At 38.1% G+C, this 19,610-nt stretch overlaps 1 protein-coding gene across 5 annotated transcripts in view; it reads left to right on the top strand.

The window, feature by feature from the left end:
• ZCCHC2 (zinc finger CCHC-type containing 2) overlaps positions 1 to 19,610 on the top strand; it is a gene marked incomplete at its 5' end in the record, with an annotated part of 42,314 nt that overhangs the window by 9,078 nt on the left and 13,626 nt on the right. For 2 of the 5 annotated variants that reach the window (XM_083854918.1, XM_083854917.1), the window contains 6 exons: positions 4,920 to 5,031; positions 8,277 to 8,353; positions 10,497 to 10,568; positions 13,780 to 13,892; positions 15,802 to 15,896; positions 19,161 to 19,244. In XM_083854918.1, the coding sequence (XP_083711044.1) occupies positions 4,920 to 5,031; positions 8,277 to 8,353; positions 10,497 to 10,568; positions 13,780 to 13,892; positions 15,802 to 15,896; positions 19,161 to 19,244 (553 nt within the window). Of the gene's footprint in view, positions 1 to 4,919; positions 5,032 to 8,276; positions 8,354 to 10,496; positions 10,569 to 13,779; positions 13,893 to 15,801; positions 15,897 to 19,160; positions 19,263 to 19,610 lie in introns of all 5 variants that reach the window. The other 3 variants (XM_083854920.1, XM_083854919.1, XM_083854916.1) reach the window with 2 other exon arrangements.

The following is a 19,610-nucleotide window of genomic DNA, read 5'->3' as shown; positions in this document are numbered from 1 at the left end:
CAAAAATACTAGGAGGCTGTGGGGATAAATTAGCTTCTAGATAAATTCAGACATGAAAAGGAAGCCTTCAAAGGGTGGAAGGCAGTGACAGATATCCTGGGAGAAATAAAGACAAGCTGTTTGAGCACCTGGGTTAGGAAAGCTAAGCCATGATAGAACTAAATCTAGCCAGGGTAGATGTTGTAGCCAATGGCAACAACAAAATCTTCTGTAGGTACATTGGTGGTAAAAGGAAGACTCAAGAAATTGTGAGCCCTCTTCAAAAGTAAATGGCATATTTGGTCACCTGGAATATGGAGAAGGCTGAGGTATTCAATAGCTTTTATTGCCTCAGTCTTCACCACGTGCTCCAGCCCACCCCACTGAAGTCACAGCAGCAAAGTCAGGAGAATGAGGAACCACCAACTGTAGAGAGCATGTTCAAGACCATCTAAGGAATGTGAAGGTGCTCAAGATGATGAGACCTGATGAGATGCATCCGTGGGTCCTTGGGGAACTGACAGCTGAAGTGTCTCACCCTCTATCCATCATATTTCAGAAGTCATGGTGGTCTAGTGAAAGTTCCCACTGACTGGAAAAGGGGAAACATAAGCCCAATTTGAAAAAAGGGAAATAAGGAAGGCCGAGGGAACTAGAAATTGGTCAATCTCACCCCTGCCTGGCAAGATCATGAAATAGATCCTCCTGGAAACCATGCCATGCTAAGGCACATGAAAAATAAGGCAACATTTGGTGGTAAACATGGCTTTGCTAAGAGCAGATCATGCCTGACAAATTTAGTGGCCTTCTACATCAGGGTGGTAGTGTTGATAGATTAGGGAGAAGCAACTGATGTTATCTCTCTGGACTTGTGCAAAGCATTTGACGCTGTCCCACATGATGGCCTTGTCCCTAAACTGGAGAGACACGGATTTGTGAGATGGATCACTCAGTGGATAAGGAATTGGCTTGAGAAGCTGATAATGGGACTGGTGCTGTTCAACCTCTTTGTGAGTGACACGGACAGTGGGATCAAGGGCACCCTCAGCAAGTTTGCCAGTGACAGCAACCTGTGTGGTGCAGTTGTCACACAGAGACCTTGACAGGCTTGAGAGAGGAATCTCTGTGAACCTTGTGAAGTTCAACTAGGCCAAGTACAAGGTCCTGGTGGTGGCTTGGGACAGTCCCAAGTGCAAATACAGGCTTGGCAGAGAATGGGTTGATTCTTCTCCTAGGAGAAGAATTTGGGAGTGTGGTTTAATGAGAAGCTCAATGTGACCTGACAATGTGTGATTGCAGTCTAGAATCCAACCCTATCCTAGATATTGGGAAAAAAAATCTTTACTGTGAGGGAGGTGAAGCACTGGAACATGTTGCCTGGAGAAGTTGTGGATGCCTCATCCCAGGAGGTGTTCAAGGCCAGATTAGGCGGGGCTCTGAGCAACCGTGTCTAGTGGAAGGTATCCCTGTCCATGGCAGAGGGGTTGGCACTTAGGTGATCTTTAGGGTCACTTCCAACCCAAAACATTCTGTGATTGTATGATACAGTCCTGGGAAACGTCTCAAGTGATAAGGTTTTTTTTAACATAGTACTTGCTTTCAACCGTATGAGGACAAATCTGTTTCATACAAAACTCTGGTGTAGGTTGTAAGAGCAGATAATTTTTAGGTGCTCTCTTAGCTCATTTCACTTTCAAGGAGAAATGTAGTTAATCCTCCAGCCCGTCATGAAGATCTGTGTGATTATCACATGAATTATCTGACAGCTGGTTTGGGGCTACCCACATTTCCTGTTTCACTGTATTTTAATCATTAGCAGCAGCATTGTGAGCTGCAGTGAAGTCCCACAGTGACAAAGGCTTATGTGAGAGTTAACTTTATGCTCACGTGTGTTGTGTGGAACATGGGTTATGTTGTTGTATTCATTGACAGCTAGTTCTGTACAGCCTGACCTTCCTCAGCAGTGTACCAGGCTTTAAAGAACTTGTGTTCCTGGTGTGACTGGCACCAGGTATCAGCACACGATGCCACTTTTAATATTCTTCGGCCCTTCAGACTGCCTAGACTTTGCCCTCACTTGTGCCCTAGAGCTGTCTGCTCTGACAGTGACATTTGTATTTCAGTTACTTGTGAGTTTGATGTAGAACTGTCACAGCAGGTAACACCAAAAGGGAAGAGCTGTAACGCAGCTTAAGACGGGATCTGGAGCTTTGCAGGCTGTAAGGTAAAGCTGTGAGTGCTCTGGATTTCTCACTGTCTACCCCCTGCATTGCTCTAGCTATTGCAAAAGCCAGCAGTCACAGAATACACAAAGTGCCTGTTACTGGTTACCTTTGGAGATTAAAAAGTCTTCAAGTGAATAAATTATGGATTTATTATAGTTACAATTATTTTATAATCATCAATATAATTAAGTAAGGTTTGAAACATTTTGCAGTTTAGAGGGGGTCTTTAAATGCAGTTGTAGTTTTCCTGTTACAGATTGCTGCCATGGATAGAAAAATAACCCATCTAGAATAATTCACCGCAAAAGTATTTGAATGCTGTTACAAAGATGATGTATGTGCTAGGTAAGAAGCAATTTTCCAGTGTTAGAAGGTGTAGCAGCAGTATTTAATGCTTCTTTGACATGAGCTGAACAGAATACTTTTTTGAAGTAAATCCTATTTCTATACATTTCCTAAAAACTGCTCACAGTTCGACTTTTTAACTAGCAATTATTTTTTAGAATAGACTGTAATTTGTTTTCCATTAATCAGGATAAATATCCTGACTTTGAATGCAAAAGAAGGTCTGACTTCAAATTTGATTGTTTTTAGATCAGAAGTTAACACTTAATCAAACCAAAGTACTTCTACTTTTTCAGTCCACAGTTTTTATGAAATGTCTGCTGAAACAGTATCAGTGGGTTTTTTGTAGAGTTCTAGAAGTGATTCTCTCCAGAGCATGCTTGTGTGTTGGCTTGTTTGCTTGTTTGGGGCTTTAGTAAACAAACAAACAAAAATGTGCTAAAGCTGTTAAAAATTGCAGTCTCATTGACATACAGCTGTTTTCCTTTCTTACGCCATATCTGACATTGCACTTGTAATTTATTAGATGTTTGCTGAGATTACTTACTGACTGAGGACCGGTGTGAGTTTTATCTTGAAGAAACAAAGCCGAGTTTATATTTTAAATCTGATGGCTTTGAAACCTGAAAATACCGATGCTCAGCTCAGAGCACAAACCATACACCAATTTGATGAAACATCCTGCAGTGCAGTCTAAAGGCACTTGCTGACTGTCACTGATCAACGTTAGGTTACCAGTATGCCCAGGGCAGGCTGGATTCCTGGACACTGCCTGGATCTGCATGTGTTGGATATACTGTTAGGAGTTGCCACAGTTTGTACCTATGCTGCAGATGAAGTAAAGCTGGATTAGTAAGATGAAGCCAGCTTTAGCTGATATATCTGTCACATCTGAAGAAGTTTGTTGAAGAATTGGCAGGGGATTCAGATGTCTTTTGCTGCCTCTGTGCTTCCTCATTGTGATCTTTCTGTTATGACAGTCTTGGGGTCCTCTTCAGCAAATACAGTAACTAATCTTGGCTGATGATTATTCTCATTGCATTGCACAAGTCCTTAAAAAACCCAACAAACCACATATATTCTGGCACATATATTACACTTCCTGCATTTAAAAATAAAATGTGCTCTCTGGAGATTTATATTTTTTCTCTACCCAACTTTTATGAAGGTCTTTCAGTGTTCTTCATCCTGAATGAAAAAAATCTAGTTTTCATGCAGACCAGTTCCTAAATGTTTCTGGTGCATTCAGTTTTCCCAAACTTGTTATTTAATCAGGTCATATGTTACACTACTTGTTAAAAATCAGCAAAGGTGCTTTACTTAAAACACATTAATCCAAAACCAGCTAGTAACTTTTGTATTTCCTAGTTCTTTGTGGATGTACCTTTCTAAGGCAATTGTGTTGTTTCCTTGCTGCATTTAATGTCACTGGATCTTTTAAAATATTTCTGAGTTTTAGCTTGGTTGGTCAGTTTGTTTCTTTGCTTGCTTTTGTTTTAGCAAGACCTGGTCATTGAAGAATGTATAAATTGATACATAAATGTTTCATCTTAATTTGGAAAAAATTACATGGGCTCCTGTTACCCTAGAGAAACCACTTGTAGTCCATGCTCTTGTAATATCTTTTTCTTAATTATCATTGTTAGCCTGGATTGTTCTTTCTTCCCTTACTTATCTGTCCGTGTTATTGATCTCTTACGATTTCTTGTTCTGTTCCTTCATGTGCACTATATTAAAACAGTAATAAGTCTCAGTATATAATTTTGAAGTCTGCATATAAATGTGGGGGGAGATGAGCTCTCTGTCTGTCCTTTTCTCTATGAAAGTGAAGGTGTTGGTGGCAACTGCTCATGTTCTGAATGTTTAGTTGGTTAGAGATGCATGGACCACAGGTCCTCACAGACTGTCCAAGCAGTTACTCATGATTCCCTGTACAGAAGAGGTGGCCAGCTGAAGGTACAGGGCATGAATATAATTGAGTAGAATATATTTAGAATGTAGTGAGTAAATGACTTGACGTGTTAGTAGTTGAAAGAGTTCATACTAATAGTAAGTTATCACTGAAGTTCTGAGCTAATGGTCTTGAATTGTTCAGCTTGAGATAACTTGTTCCCTACCCTATTCTGTTTCTAAAATAAAGTCAGCGAGACATTGGAGGTTACAGGTGACATTTGATAAACACATAAGTAAAGTAAGAGCTGAAATGGCTAATTACCACCTTTTTACCACTAACAAGAGCTTCAGGGTTTTGTCCTGTGGAATACCAGATAAAGGGTTTGTGAGTTTTTTGGTAATACCTGCTTGTTTAGAGTAAGCTTTGGTAACAGACCTTCTACCAAGACATTTCTTTTTTTCTCTTTCTCAATTTAGAACGATTTTTCCCATGGTGACTGCATGTCAAGTAATGAGACCAGTTTGTTAGAACGAACCACAGCACCTCATGATGGACTCCCGATGGCTTCCCACAGACCTCAGCGAGAAGGTAGGTTGTCTGAGCTTCCTTTTGAGGAGGGCTTTAAGGGTTTCCTTGAACATTAAACTCTGCTTGGAGTTGTAGCCTCTTGTATCTCTCTTGCTGTTCATCTGAACAAGAAGCTGCAGTGGTTGGTAAGCAAAATAGCTTCTCTGCCGCCTACTTGGTCTTTTCTTTGCTATAACAAGTTGTCATTTGTGTTAGTTGCTAACTACTAGTGAATGCATGCATGAAAATTAGCTGCAAATGGGCTTCCCACTGGAAAAAGGGGTAGGACTTGGGAGAAAACAAAAACAACTTACTGCAATTGTATTAACAGTATTAGATTAGTATTAACAGTATTTAGATTTTTAAAGCAAAACTAAACACAAAATATTGAGAAGCAGTCGATAGATTTTGCTGCTTGATTCAGTTGTATATGATGAAATAAAAAAAAACAAACACCAAAAACCAAAAAACAAAGGGAAACCACCACATATTAGCAGGTTTTATAGAAATGGCAGTTTGGAGAAGTGAAAGGCTTCATAGAAGTCAGTGTTTTGGCTCTGTTGGAGAGTAAGAACAAGGCTTCTGAGCATAAACAAAACTCTGATATGCAATTGCCAGCAGAATTTATTCTCTTTGAAGAAATGAGCACTATTGAAGCAGATTTATTCTCACTATTCTTCAAGAGGATTAGCAAGTCACTTGCCTACTCAAAATTAGTCAACAGATAGTCTGCAGATAGCAAGGAGCCAACAATATGGAAAAACGATTGCTATTCATTTTGTCCTCATAAATGTCCTTTTGTCTCTAGTGTGGAGATTTAACTGCACTTCGAAGGCATTTTGAGAATTTTTGATTCCTTGGGAAAAAAAAAACACAGAGAAAGATAATGGCTGATTACAGACAACAAACCTGTTTCAAATCCTTTTATGGAGTTCAAAGTGTTTGTATTCATGAATTGGAAACCTAAAAGGGAGAGTCTCTTTAGTAACACTCAAATTAAGAAGAACAAAAAAGTTGAATAATTTAATCTGGCAAAGAGCTTAAATATTTTTCCGCATTTGTATTATCATAGTGAGAAGCCACAGTGAAGGATCAAAATAACTTTGTGATACTTGCTACACAGTTAGGTGGTAGAGACTCTCTGCTGCAGAAATCTCCTTACTGAGTTAGAAATACCACTGATAGTAAAACTTGTGTTTTATTGTCAGCTGTAATGAATATGAATTTTTAATTTTTTGACTTAGAATGGAAGCAGTGTCATGTATACATGCTTTACTTAATCATCCTGGATGCATGTGCTGTGTCCTGAATAAATGTAGAGATGTAACATGTCTCATTGGCTTGTGTATTCAAACTTTTCTTCCTGTCTAGCCATTTAGAATATTTAAAATGTCATTGTGGAGACAGAATTATAAAGGAGTCTGTTGAAACTGTAGAACCAAAGCTGTGCAGCAACAACAGTGTAATTACCTGTTGTGTCATGTATTATGATGAAGCGTGCAGCAGAAAGAAGTTAAGGAAGTTGAAGGTACTCCATTGTGTAATAAATTTTTTTACACCCGAGGACAAATTTTTAGCATTGAGAACACTCAATAGTTTAAAATAAGCACAGTCTCATTAGGGAAAAAAAGCTTGTCTGTGAATGTTAATGGTCTTGGTTTCCTAATTGTGTATGCTAAATATATGCCTGTAGTGGAATGCAATTTAAACCACTATTCTCAGTTCCAGTCATGGGAATCAACTTCTTAATTAACTTATGAATATGAATTCCAGTATCAATTTGAATGTCAGCCATTAAGAAATTTTACTGCAGCAAAACTTTCATTGTGCCGTGGTCTTTCTTCTAACAGCACTTTAATCTATACCAGACAGGTTAAAATTAAAATCACTAAACATTGGTCTTTTCATAAAATATTGATATTGTCTGGTATCCTTATCTTATCTCAGATTTCTTTCCTTTGCAATAATAAATCTTCATTAGCTGGGAAAAATGAAGTGCTTGTCTATCTTCCTAACTCCCAGCTAGAGGATTACAACCAGTGTACTCCGGCACACTCACACACCAGCACTTTCTTTCTCTTTTCTCTAAGAAAATTGGAAACTGTAGCACTATCACTAGGCTCATTTGCTGGCTTATTGTTCCTTTATGGAAATTGCCAATACTTTATTCTCTTAGAAATGCTGCATTTGATAGGGATGAGACTTGAATTGTAACTGTAACAAAACCAATTTTTAAATGTTTACATTATATTAGATGGTAATTAGCTAATATCCATTAATAAGTTTTGTAACATACAATTCCAGGAGGTTTAAATTTTTTTAGGAAAAAATACTGTTGTTATGACTAGTTCCCAATATATCCCATGTAAACATGCAGTTAAAAATTGAAAGGAAAACATTAACTGTTAACACCACCCACCTCCCTCCAAAAAAAGAAAGAATTTCTAAAGCATTGAAAGGAAGCATTGATGATGTTGGGTGGGTCGAGCTGCTTTAAATACTTTTTTTCTTACATGTAAAGACGTGCTCAGGCTTGCACTAGAATAAAATTCTGTTGAATTCTTAGGCCAGCATAGCAGCAAAAGTGAGAAGCCCATCGTGGCTCCCTAAGGGTTTTTATATGGAGCATTACCTAAACGATGCTGTGTGCCCTCAAGAAAATCTCCAGGCCCCGAAAGCCATATGGTGCTGCTGTTTGCCAGGTCACAGCCAGAGCTCGCCCTGTGCTGCGTGCAGTCATAGTTTTCTGCTTCTTCTCTGTTTTCTGTTTGCTGACACTCATTTCTGTCTCCTTCAAGCCTTCCCTGACTATTTTTTTTTCACCTAAGTACCCTTTAGAAATGTGGTTATTTGGCCTTAGTTTGCCTTCATGTAGTAACTTGATGTTTCTGACGCAGGTGTAAAAGACACCGTCTGGTTTTATCAGCACTTGTTACTTCTTGGAGTAAATATACAGTTGGATATCCTTTTATTGTCTTTTTACTTATTGTTGTAGATATGTGACATTTGGTCTAAATAAGCTCTTGAATGATGCACAGATTACCAGGATGTGCACTGCAGAGGTTGTTGTTAGGCCAGAGAAATACCTGGAGAGAACAAAGTTCTACCTGCTCCCAGCAGTTTGTTGCTGAGGAGGATTTTCCTAAGGATGAGTTGCACTGTATGCATCAGGATTTAGCTTACAGGCATGCTCAAAGAGCCTGGGAAAGTAGGGAATGGTTTGCAAACTCAGTTTTGGAGTGCACAATAAGATGTTTCTCTTTCAGCTGTACACATTGAGAAGATAACCCTGAAAGACGTATCGAGAAAAAGGGCTGACAAACATTTGGAGTACACATTCAAAGTAAGCAAATAACCCCCAGAATGTTAAAATTTTGTCTATGTACTGCAGATATGTACAGCTTGTTTCAAAAACCTGCACAGGAGGAACTTTTGAGATTGTTTGGATTATCCTGTAATTCTTTTGAATTCTGTGTGCAAATCAGGTATTTTATGTAACTGTGGGCATAAAGTGTGAGGACATAATGTGGGAAGGTGTAAAACATCAGCCATAGCTGGGTGTGTGACATCACTTCAGGAAACTTGGCTTTTGCTAATTCCTAAGAATTGTAAAACTAGTCAGTCGTTTGCTCAAGTGGCACAGGAGCACAGTTGTTGTGTCTGCAGTTGTAGATTGCTTGGAGTCATATGGTCACCTTGGATCTTGTTTCTTGGTATTTACCATATGAGGGTGGATCCTGTGCTTTTTGAGGAAACTGGAGGTTGGTTCCTTTGTTTTGGGCTTTATTTCTTAAGGCAAAACCAAGCAAGCTGGAAAATGGCCACAAACTGGAAGGCCTACCTATTAAAATCTTTACCTATTGTAGTAGCTAAGGGCAGCATGTATTAAATAATAGTTGCTAAGGCTGTTGGTGGTGATGTTCTAATTTAATCAAAGTAGTAATTTTCTTAGCAAGGACTGACTAACACTATGAGTCACTGTGCCAATAGATGTGAATCTGGTAGCATACCAGATTTGAAGATAAAGTTAAATGTTCCCCTTTTTCACCCCAAAAAGAATGGTTTACATCAAACATTCTAACTGGTCATTTGACATGGGTTACAGGAGGTCTTTGAAGAACCAAACTTTAAAAAAGCCATTTTGAGCTGAAAGTTGATGTGTTGAAGCCAGAGTTTGGTGTTGTATTTTCTAAATGGATGCACTCTTCTTTTGTTGAGGACATTGATATGTGGAATGTAGCCTTCAAAGTCTTTAAGGTTAACCTGGCCAAGTATTTCAACCATGCTATAGATTTTTTTTCCCCAATAGTCTGTGAAGGGAGTATGAAGTAAAATACAGTAGGAGATGGGGAAAGTTTGTACAAAATGCCTAAATTGATTATCAATATTTAAAGTCAAAAAACCATTCTAAAGATTTGGCATGTGGACAGATTTGACAGTGGTTTTTTGTTAAAGGGGGAATGTGGAGATATTCTCAAAAGTATTTCAGTAATCTTGAAACTCCACCTCAGTTCTTTTAGGAAGGAGTTTCCTTTCCTCATCTCTGCTCTTCACTGTAGATAATTTTGTCCTTGCCCAGACACTTCCTTGTTAAGGTTGTAACAGCAATTGTAGTCATGGCTTCCCAGCTGAGGGCACTGAGGATAGCTGGCATTTCTGGGGACTAAATTGAAGGCAGTTGGTGATTGATGTTACTTTATCAACTCTTGAGAGTTAATGAATGTTTATAATTGTCATGCCTACTCCTGTTACCCTGCATCTCCCCATGTAACTAATTGGAACCTTTGGCCAGAAGTGGGCTTAAAGCCGGGCAGCACTCATCTAACCAAGCTTACTTATTTTTTTACTGAAAACATGCATGTGAAGGTGCTGTTTTACTACTTGCATGTTGTGTCAGAATAATAAGCTACTGAAATTTTACACAGGCATATGACAAAATGTTGTCTGATTCTCAAGTGCCTTCTTCAGTAACTTGCAGTACTTTTTATGACTTGTAACATAAAACAACTTCTACGTGTAAGAGTTGAATCTGAGGCAGATAAAATTATTTTATAGGTAATATAAACAGAGATTTTGTTTAATTTTGACTCCTGGTAATGACAGTGAGAGCTCAATCCAATATTTCAGTCCTTTTCTCTGGTACCTGTTTTTTGTGGTTAATTATTTCTGTTTGATGCAAGTCCCGTAATTACAGAGCCTTCTGCCTGGCTTTTTTCTGAGTCAGTACTCTTCAGGGACTTCATTGTATTTCCTTGAATCTGTCCCTGCTCTCTTTAGCCACAAATAACATGAAGATGATCCTAAAATGCATGCTCAATATTGGTATGTCTTTGAAAAAGTACAGCCTTATCCCTGTTTTGCTTGGTGTTTGTTTAATTGCAAATGTTAGCTCTGAGATTGCCGGATTTATGGAATTGTTCTGACAAGCTAACTGCTATGAAATTTGGAAAAAGAAACTCCCCTCATTATTTTTTCCTTCATTCTAGGTAACCTGGTCTGATTTTTCAGTAACATGTGTAACAAAAACACATCAGGAGCTTCAGGAATTCCTGCTAAAAGTATGTATTCAAGTATGAAAGAAGTGTTTACTCATCAGGTTTATAACTTCAGAAGTAGTCTAGGAGAGCTGTGATTTCTGGGGTATAATTATAGAAACAAAAGCATGCCAGCAGATTTTTGTACTTCACAATTGTATTAACCGTTTAATTATGTGTATTGGAATGAAGGATCTTGGCAGAAGAAGCAGCTCTGCAGAATGTTTGGGAGGTTGTCTCATGCAAAATGGGACTTGGAGTTTTAATTGAACTACTATAATACTACCAGATGAGGTTTTAATATTCCCCATAGTGCTCGTGTATAGGTACAACCACTGGCCATTTGCTTGTGTTCCTGTTAGAAGGACCTTAAAGAGTATCATTTGTTATGTTTAATTAGTGAGAGACAGCCATAAGCATAAGAGTTTTTATTTTAACTGTTGTATTCTTCAGTAGAACAAAGGCAGGCCTATTCATCATCACAAGGAGTTCAACTTGAGGAAAACCTAGCAACTGTATGTGTGTGTGTGTCCATGTTGAAACAACCTAAAAGTTCTCTCAGTTGTTTTCCCCCCTGCTCCAAGCAGAGAATACGTTTCTGTGCATAGGCCGTGTGCAGACCCCATCAGTGGGATGACCTTGAACTGTGTGTTTATTGCCAGTGTCTAATATTTTTGATTCCACCTATTCTGGGAAACTATTCTATATTTAAACCCTCCCCTATTCAGGACAGTAATGAGAGATCTGTTTTGGATATGTTTTGATGGCATCTGGTGTTCTTAACTGCAGTGTTAATTGCAAGCAGAAAGCCAGTCACTGTACAAAGGTCATTGTCTTGTTCACTGTTTAAGTTATCAACATTGTTTTCCAGTATTCCAGAAATGAAGCAGTGAATATTCACAACTGCTTTAATCTAGTTGAATAGCTGATTCTAAGAGTTCCCAGAGCTTGCTTTGTGAGGATTTGAATTATGGATGGCATGTCTGGTTGCTGGTGGGTTATCCCACAGCATAGAGTACATGCATCTGCACCTGAATAAAACCCTAAAATCAGCATTTCACATAGTGTCTTGTGCAGCTCTGGGATGAGCATTCATATGCGTGCCTCCTGTTCTCCCACTTGTGTAAGACAAACATCAGTGTCTGAAATGGACCTCCTAGAACCTACTTGCTTCCTTGAGGAGCCAGGAAAACAGACATGATCCAGAGCATTGAAGGGTTGTTCTGTTTGACTGATGTAGGGTGTTCCATGTGCTGGCTTCACTGCTCCAGCAGTGTCTAGAAGTTGGCAGAACAAGGGGAAGACAACCACAAGCTGCTATGAGCTTCCTGAGGTCTTCTGTGAAAAGTGTGCACAGCTGAAAAATATATTTTGTTTGTGTTGGTTTGATAGCCGTAAGTATAGAAGTAAGAGAGAATTGTTAAATAAAGCAAGAGAGAACTTATACCTTGCTTTAAAAGATATAAAGTAGAAATGTCCATTTCATATGCCCTTGCATTTTGGCTTTTTGTTGTTCTTGTTCCAGTCTACATGCAATTGTTAAAAATAGTATGCTCAGTTTCCTAGGGACAGAAAAGAATGGTCAAAATACTCGATGGAAAATAAGATAGTGGTAAAAATTGTTTTTGTATAGAAGCATTGGTGAGAAAACTAAGGTAGTAAATGGCACAACTTGGGTGCTTTATATTAAGGACTGGCTTCTCATAGGTAGTAAGCATGAAAAATTCTTTGCAAGTAGGAAATTACCCCTTTATGTGGAAGGACTAATAAGCTTTTAAGTTACACAGTTATCCCATTACCTTAAGCTAAGCACCTAATCTTGGGTTCATGTAACTGGATCTTTAACTACAGAAGGAATTGCATTCCTTTTAATGGAAGTTTTAAAGACAAGAAGTTAGCTATTTCCACAGACAAATCTACATACAAAATACTAGGATAGGAGATTTGCTCATTCCCACACTTCTGCAGTAACTTTCTGGTACCTTTTGGCTAACACTGACTAGTTCTTCAGTCAGAGTTCCTCAGTAATGCACATTAAAGCCAAAGGGTCTATTAAGTACAGCTGTTTTCAGCCCTTTCAGTTCAGTGGTTTTATATCTAAGACAGTTGAGGTGCTACAGCGCTGCACTAACATAATACTGACAGCACCTGTCTGTCTGGATTCCAGGAGTTCCTCTTGTGTGTGTTACCAAGCAATTATCTGCATCAGACACAGCATCCCTCTGTTAATAACAGTTCATTCAGTGAAAAGATTTCTGAGTGCTGGGCTGTTGTTCCAGCAGCAGAATGCAATATCCAGCTGGCATTCTGGGTCAGGTGTATTTCAAATGTACAAGAGCAAAATGCTGCTCTAGTGTAAATTACTTAATGCTCTTGATCATAACTGGTGGCAGATATTAACCACATTAGGAATAGCTTTGAACTTTAGTGAAAAAAGCATTTTTCAGTGGCAGTTTACTCTTGATTGCCCCATATTAAAATATATTTTTTAAATATAAATGAACAAATTTGATCAGCTTTGATGTACTTAAGTACAATATTTGGAAGTTGTAAAGGTGAAAAAAACTTTGTTCTGGGGAATATTCTTCATTTAAAACAGACATGCTCTTTAGTAGCAAGAATTATGCCTTCTCAACTAGAACATCAGAAGACCTCACTTTGTGGTATCAACATTGGAAAGTTATGAATTTTGATACGAAGTTTCAGTGTTAATAGCAATTAAGGAGGGACTTGCTATTGATTAATCTCAGTGTTGTCTGCTGAAGTCTAGTATATAAAATAACTGAAATGGTTTTCTTTCTACTCCTGCTTATTTAAAATAATTTAATCTAGCTAAGTGATGATAGTGAGTACAGTGCATTCAGTCATGCCTGGTTATTTTTTTCATGTTATTTTCAGAACTAATTTCTGTGTGAAGGATTTAAAGAAACAGATTTTTAAAAGCCTGTAAGCTATCCTGGAAAAGACCATAATATTGGTAGATTTCTGAATGTAATTCTTTCAAATAGAGCTCTAAACAGTTTTATGCCTGGATTTGCTGTGAGGATTTACAGCTAAGTGTGTCTCTTCCAAACTAGATGATGTTGATTTGTTGTACCTTTGGTCTGTAAAATACATCACTCAAACTGGAACAATTGAGTTTCTTGTTGATACCAAGAAATATAAAGACTCATAATGAAGAAATATAGTCTTTTAAATGTCAACTACTCATTTTTCACATTAACCTTTTTCTCAGCTCCCAAAGGAACTATCTTCTGAAGCATTTGACAAGACTATTTTAAGAGCACTAAATCAGGGTTTTCAGAAGAGGGAAGAACGAAGGCATGCTGATCTTGAGCCCATAATAAGGTAAATGCTTTAGCAAATAGCCTGAAATGCATCGCTGGAAAAGTGATTCCAGTCAAGCTAAATTACTCCTATGAACAGTGGAAATTCTGCTACCTAAACCCAATTTGCAAAGAAAGTGAGAAGGCAGTGATGAAATAGATAATCTTGGCTCTTTTAGATTTTCTTTAAATTAAGACTTTTACTAAACTTGGTAGAATTACTTCTTGGGAAGTAATTGTACCATTACGAAAATATTTTTCCTAAGCAGCATTATATAGTAGTGGTTGGCACTTGTGGAAGGATACTACCTCCTTTACACAAGGGTATATTTAGAAATACTAGAAACAGTAAGTCAGAGGACATATGTTCTACTTTTTATGACAAGATAGAGTGAGAGATAGAATGGAATTTAAAAGGAATAAACAATAATAGTGAAGCATGTATATAAAATTAAAAGTAGCTCATGTATTTGTAAGAAAATGGCCCATACCTCATCACCTGCTATTTAGTGATGAAAGAGCTTGGTGGTCAAATTCTGTAGCTCAGAACTGTAACATGAATTTGGGTTTGCCTACTTGTATTCTTTTGGTTGGTTGGTACAGATACCTTGTTTGTCCTTTTCAATCAGGATTGTTCAACTGTGTTGACAAGAAATTATTCATCATGTTAGGCAGTGTCTCTTCAGTTGGGGTAGTTGAGGAATCAGGCACTGCTTTTCAAACTCCTACTTATAATGTTCTGTTAGTTTTAGTGTTTTGTCCTAATATTTTAGTTAAAGAAGATGTGGGACCACTCTGAGCCTCAACCACCATTCCCTTGCCAATTTTTAAATAAATTTTGGTCTGTAGTATTTGTCTGTCTTTATTGGCTTGATTGTCCAGCCAAAAATTAACCTGTGTGAACAATTTTGGCTAATAAACATAGAGGTTTTAAATCAATAAACCCATTAAACAGAGGTTGACTGAAGGGGAATGTATTGTAATACAGAAAGATTGTGAAGCGTCACTGCACAGGAATTACAAACTCAAGAGCCTCACTTTGAAGATAACCTTTGAACATACCCAACTGTGTTAGAGTAAGCAAATGTCATTACAATTTGCAGGTGGTGTTGTGACTGTATAGGAATGCTACATGAATAATCTCCAGAGAATAGCATTACTGTACTCAAATTCATTTTTCTTTTCAGTGTCAGTTTTAGCATAAATATGCACTTATTTGGGGGTTTCAATATGTGCCCAATTGCCAAAAATTGCTCTCCCCTGCCCCTCCTCCAAAGAAATGGGTAGTGCCTCCTGGCAAGTAATATCAGAAACCATGGTGTGTGGGAAGTGAAAACTATTCACTGTTGGCCTGTTTTCTTATTTGAAGCTAATAGAATTTGTCACTGACCTCTTGGTAACTTATTCAACCAGTGCAGAGCAATGTTGAGAATCCCACATTTTGCTCTTGGACATATGAATATGAAATTCATATAGTGACCTTATAGGTGAATTCAACTTTGTATTTAACCATACAAATGTATTTAAGAAAGAGATGCATTGTTTTGGGAAAATAAATGTGTTCTCAGTTAAAAAAAAAAAAAAAAAGTATAGAATCTAGTGCTTTTGGACTCAGTCCAAACTCCTCTTTAATAAAATGTTACAAGGGGCTAAAATGTTTGAATTGGGATGACTCAAAAGCACCTACTTTTTAAATTCAAAAATATCGTTGTACCAATTTACGTTATATTGACTGTACTCCAAGCTTACCCTAGCACTTAACAGCAAAGCTCAAAAGTAGCTTTTAATGTTGTTTATGCTCAATGTGCAATTTGAAGGGTTTGAACTTCTTAAAAACTGCCTATTTTGCTTTTAAATGGTACTGTAGTAAATTTTTGTGTTCTCCCTATGATTCTGTTACTTAGTTTAACAAACTGTCACTTAAATTTCAGGCAGCTATTTTCAAATACATCGCAAGCTTTTCTCCAGAATCAGAGAGTATACAACTTCTTCCAATCAATTTCATCAGAATCTTTGCACACTCACAGTAAGAAATATCCAAATATTGTTTTATATAATGAAAAGTCTATAAAAAGCTAATCTTGCTGCTGTGCCTAAGTACAGCTTTATAATTCTGTTTTTGTGTGTTGTATTCCACTGGTTGTATTTGAACTCTTGGTCAATGAATAGTTTCTTGAGCAGATACTCATACTTTTGACAGTGGGAACATGCTATGTAGCATCAGCCTTTTCCCTTTTCTCCTTTCTTTCCTCTTCCTTCCTGTACCATCATGCTCTTCAAATAGGCTATTGTGAATTGAGTATGTTCAACTGTTTGGCATTTCTTCCTTTAACAAAACCTTAAATTTTGGAACAAAAAGTTTGAACTGACCCAAAAAATCACATCTGCTTTTTGTTTGTTTTCTTTTGTAGATGAAACATCTGTCTTGCTATTTAAACTAAGATTTATTTTGAGTACATAAATGATGGGATGTCCCTAATTTCAAAACATACAGAATTGTGTTCCAGCATTTGCATTGCAGAGATTTCTTTGGTGTATTACAGTTGTTTGTGGGACCAAAACTTGGCTTCTCTATATGGATGCCTTAGGATGTGATCTTTATTTCCACTGAATCTTTTCTTCTTTCAGTGCATGTTACACACCATGACAGTTGAGGCACTGGCTGTGAGGCCACTGCCTCAGAAGTTGCCAAAGATCTTAGTAAGGAATTTAATAGATTGGAGGTTCCAAACAAACCACTCATGCTCGTTTGGAAAAAACCAGGAACGACAGCTGACTTTAGTTTGAAATGATGTGTGTGATTCTTTCCATGATGAGAGGGAAGCACTGTGGTTAGGGTGGAAGCTGTAGGTCACTTTGTACATTACATCAGTACATGGCAGTTTTTTGAAAATGTTAAGCTAATAACAATCAGGGTGATTGTGGAGCTGGCTGGAATTTACTGCTGTAAAAATGGACGCCTCTGTTCTACTGAAAGACTGCGTGGGGAGGAAAGAGTTTCCAAAGTCCAGAAGGATTCATGTTAATGATGGGCACACTGGACAGGGATGCATATTTTAGACCATAGACTGCGTCTGGTTGGGAAGGACTTGCAAGTGCGTTGTTGTACATGGCGGTAGTTTGAAATGGTTTCAAAAAAGAACCAGTGCCAAGTTCCATCAAGACAGAGTTGACTGGGCACTAAAATGATCTGCAGGGTGGGTAGATCAGAAGGAGACTAGACAAATGTCAATTCTGTCAGAGGTCTTACAGATTACAAAGTGATCTTAAATGTGAGGTGATTTTTATAATAATAAATAATTGAGTACATAAAAGTTCACAAGGATTTCGCAGTTGTATAATGTATGACAGACAGGATGAAGAACTTAATTGTTTAGCAGAGAGAAGGAAAGACTCAAATGGAAGATGATTTAAGTCTTCAAATACCGAAGAGTCCCAATGTAAAGAGGATGATCTGTTCTCTCTGATGGATGAGACAGAAAACGCTAGGCTTAACCTCTTACGAGAAAGATTAGGACCAGGGGCAGGCAAGAACCTGGTGATTACCAGACAAGTCCAGAGTAGTGAGGCAGGTCTGAGGTCAAGGCAGAAAAACGAGTCATTAGGTCAGGGTTAAGAACAGGATCAGCAAGATTCATGTCCAGGCACAGGTGTGCTGGCACTGCACCCCAGGCAAGGGCCTGAGCTCAAATGCAGCTCTCAAGACAAAGGATGGAGGCCCTGGGTGAGGCATCTCCCAGTCCTTTTCCCAGCAGTCACACCCCAAATTGCGAAACTGCAGTGTACCAGATTGGATCTTCACTGTGGGCAGGTGAAGCCCTTGGGAGAGCAGGGAAGAGTTGCAAAGCTCATTGGCGGGATTCAGGCCCTGACATTGAGTTAAATACTAAGAAAACGTTTGGTGAAGAGAATTAGTGTGATAAATTTAAGCATAGTTGTGTTTCTTTAGAGAAAGGGGGACTGGATGACTTGTCCAGCAGTCCCATTTCCTGCGGTGCAGGCTGTACTAAGACAAAAGTACTCACACCCCCTGGTTGCCAAAATCACCCGTTGTTGCCCATGAGGGGGTTTTGTTGTTAGTTTCTGTGTTTTTCTATATTTCATGTTAGGGATTCCTGCAATCCTGCTACTTGTTACTGCAAGTTAGTCATAGTGGCACGTTTTGCGTGTGGTGACAGCGTTGGGAAAGGAAGTATATATTTAAGAATAATCTCATCTGGTTCTCAAATGGAGCATGCAGGATTAATTGACAAAGCATTTGTGGCTTAAATTGGTCTTCAGTTGGTATATAGAGTCAGGGATAAAAATATCATTTCACAGAAGTACAAAGTTATTTAGTAAAACCTATGTGGAAGTAAATTTTATGTTTGGTGAAAGGTCTTTATACCTTAAATGATAGTTGGGATCTCACACTAAATATTCAGTAGGCTTGATTATGCCGCTATGGTTCCATTAAGGAGGAAATAAATTAGCTCCCTCCTGGTTTATAAATTCAGTTGTTGAGACAATTTTTCAAGTTGGAGTAGATAGATATTTGATCCCAACACGAGAGCATGATCTCTGGGAATTTAGTATCTTCCATGCAGATGATATTCAGAAGGATCTTCATATCAATGTTTCAAGCTCCTAAGCAATAGCTTTTGGATGCTTTTTACCTGCACTAACTTGGAACTTTTGAGAGGGGAAGAGTAGACTCTTAGAGTTGGATTCTTAAACAAACTAAGTCCTTTTCCAGAATGTGGAAGTGGTATTTTTGCAACAAAACCGTTAATATTATTCCTACTTATTTTTCATCCTGTCTGGCATTAAAAGGCGAAAGTGGTGTTTGAAGACTGTGCTAAGGGCACTAGAAGACTTGAGCCCAAATTCGGTCTCTTTTGGCAGATGAATGATTTGACAGGGGAGGAGTGTAATTTGTTGCAGAAGAGTACTACTGTCATTGCTCTCCTCCCATTTCCTGCTGTAACACAAAATGATTATAAAGAAAAATCTAAAGTGCAGCATAGTAGGAATATCTCTAATGATTATCACAATCACAACTTTTTGAAATTGTGCCATAGCATAAAAATTATTTTCAACACTATTTTCTTCAAAATAAAAGGATCTATTAAAAGAGCCTTTACTCTTGGAGATGGCCTGCTTTGAAGGGGACAATGTTCAAATTGCTGCCACAAGCAAACCAGTAATTTCAGTCTTCCATTTCCCTAGCTTCCAGTTTAGAGCAAACATTCAGGAACTGTCTGGTTGTTCAAGATCTATAAAGTTACTACGTGAACTTTATTCTCTGCAGGTAACTTACAACCCTCTTTGAAGACGGTTAAGACAGCAGAACACTTCAAGGAGGACAGTTCAGAAGCTTCAAGTCAGGAGGAAGGTAGTTGTGTACTCAAAGGTGGTTCTTTGAGATATTTTACCACACTCAGTTCTGGAAATCATGCACTTGACTGATTTCTTCATTGATATAAAGTGGTACAAAAATTGAATGAAATCTGCTATGCAAATGAAGATTTTTTGTGTACTTTCAGCAGTTTCCTTAAGAGGTTGTTCTATAACTAAATAAGTGGCAGCATTCATAGACAGCTCGAAGGCAGAAGTTCACAGCTGTGTTGAACAACCAGGAATATATACTTCACAATTTACTTGAGCCAAGATTATTTATATAGACTTCCATGACTTTACCTATTTATTCTTCAGTTACCAGGGTTTAGAGTTAAGTGCAGTATTTCAAGGGTTGCAGACT

The sequence above is a fragment of the Zosterops lateralis genome (genome assembly GCF_965231275.1).
Source record: "Zosterops lateralis genome assembly, chromosome: 1".
Classification (NCBI taxonomy): domain Eukaryota; kingdom Metazoa; phylum Chordata; class Aves; order Passeriformes; family Zosteropidae; genus Zosterops; species Zosterops lateralis.
Note: the sequence above shows the minus strand (reverse complement) of the source record. Positions and strands in the feature narration are given on the sequence as shown.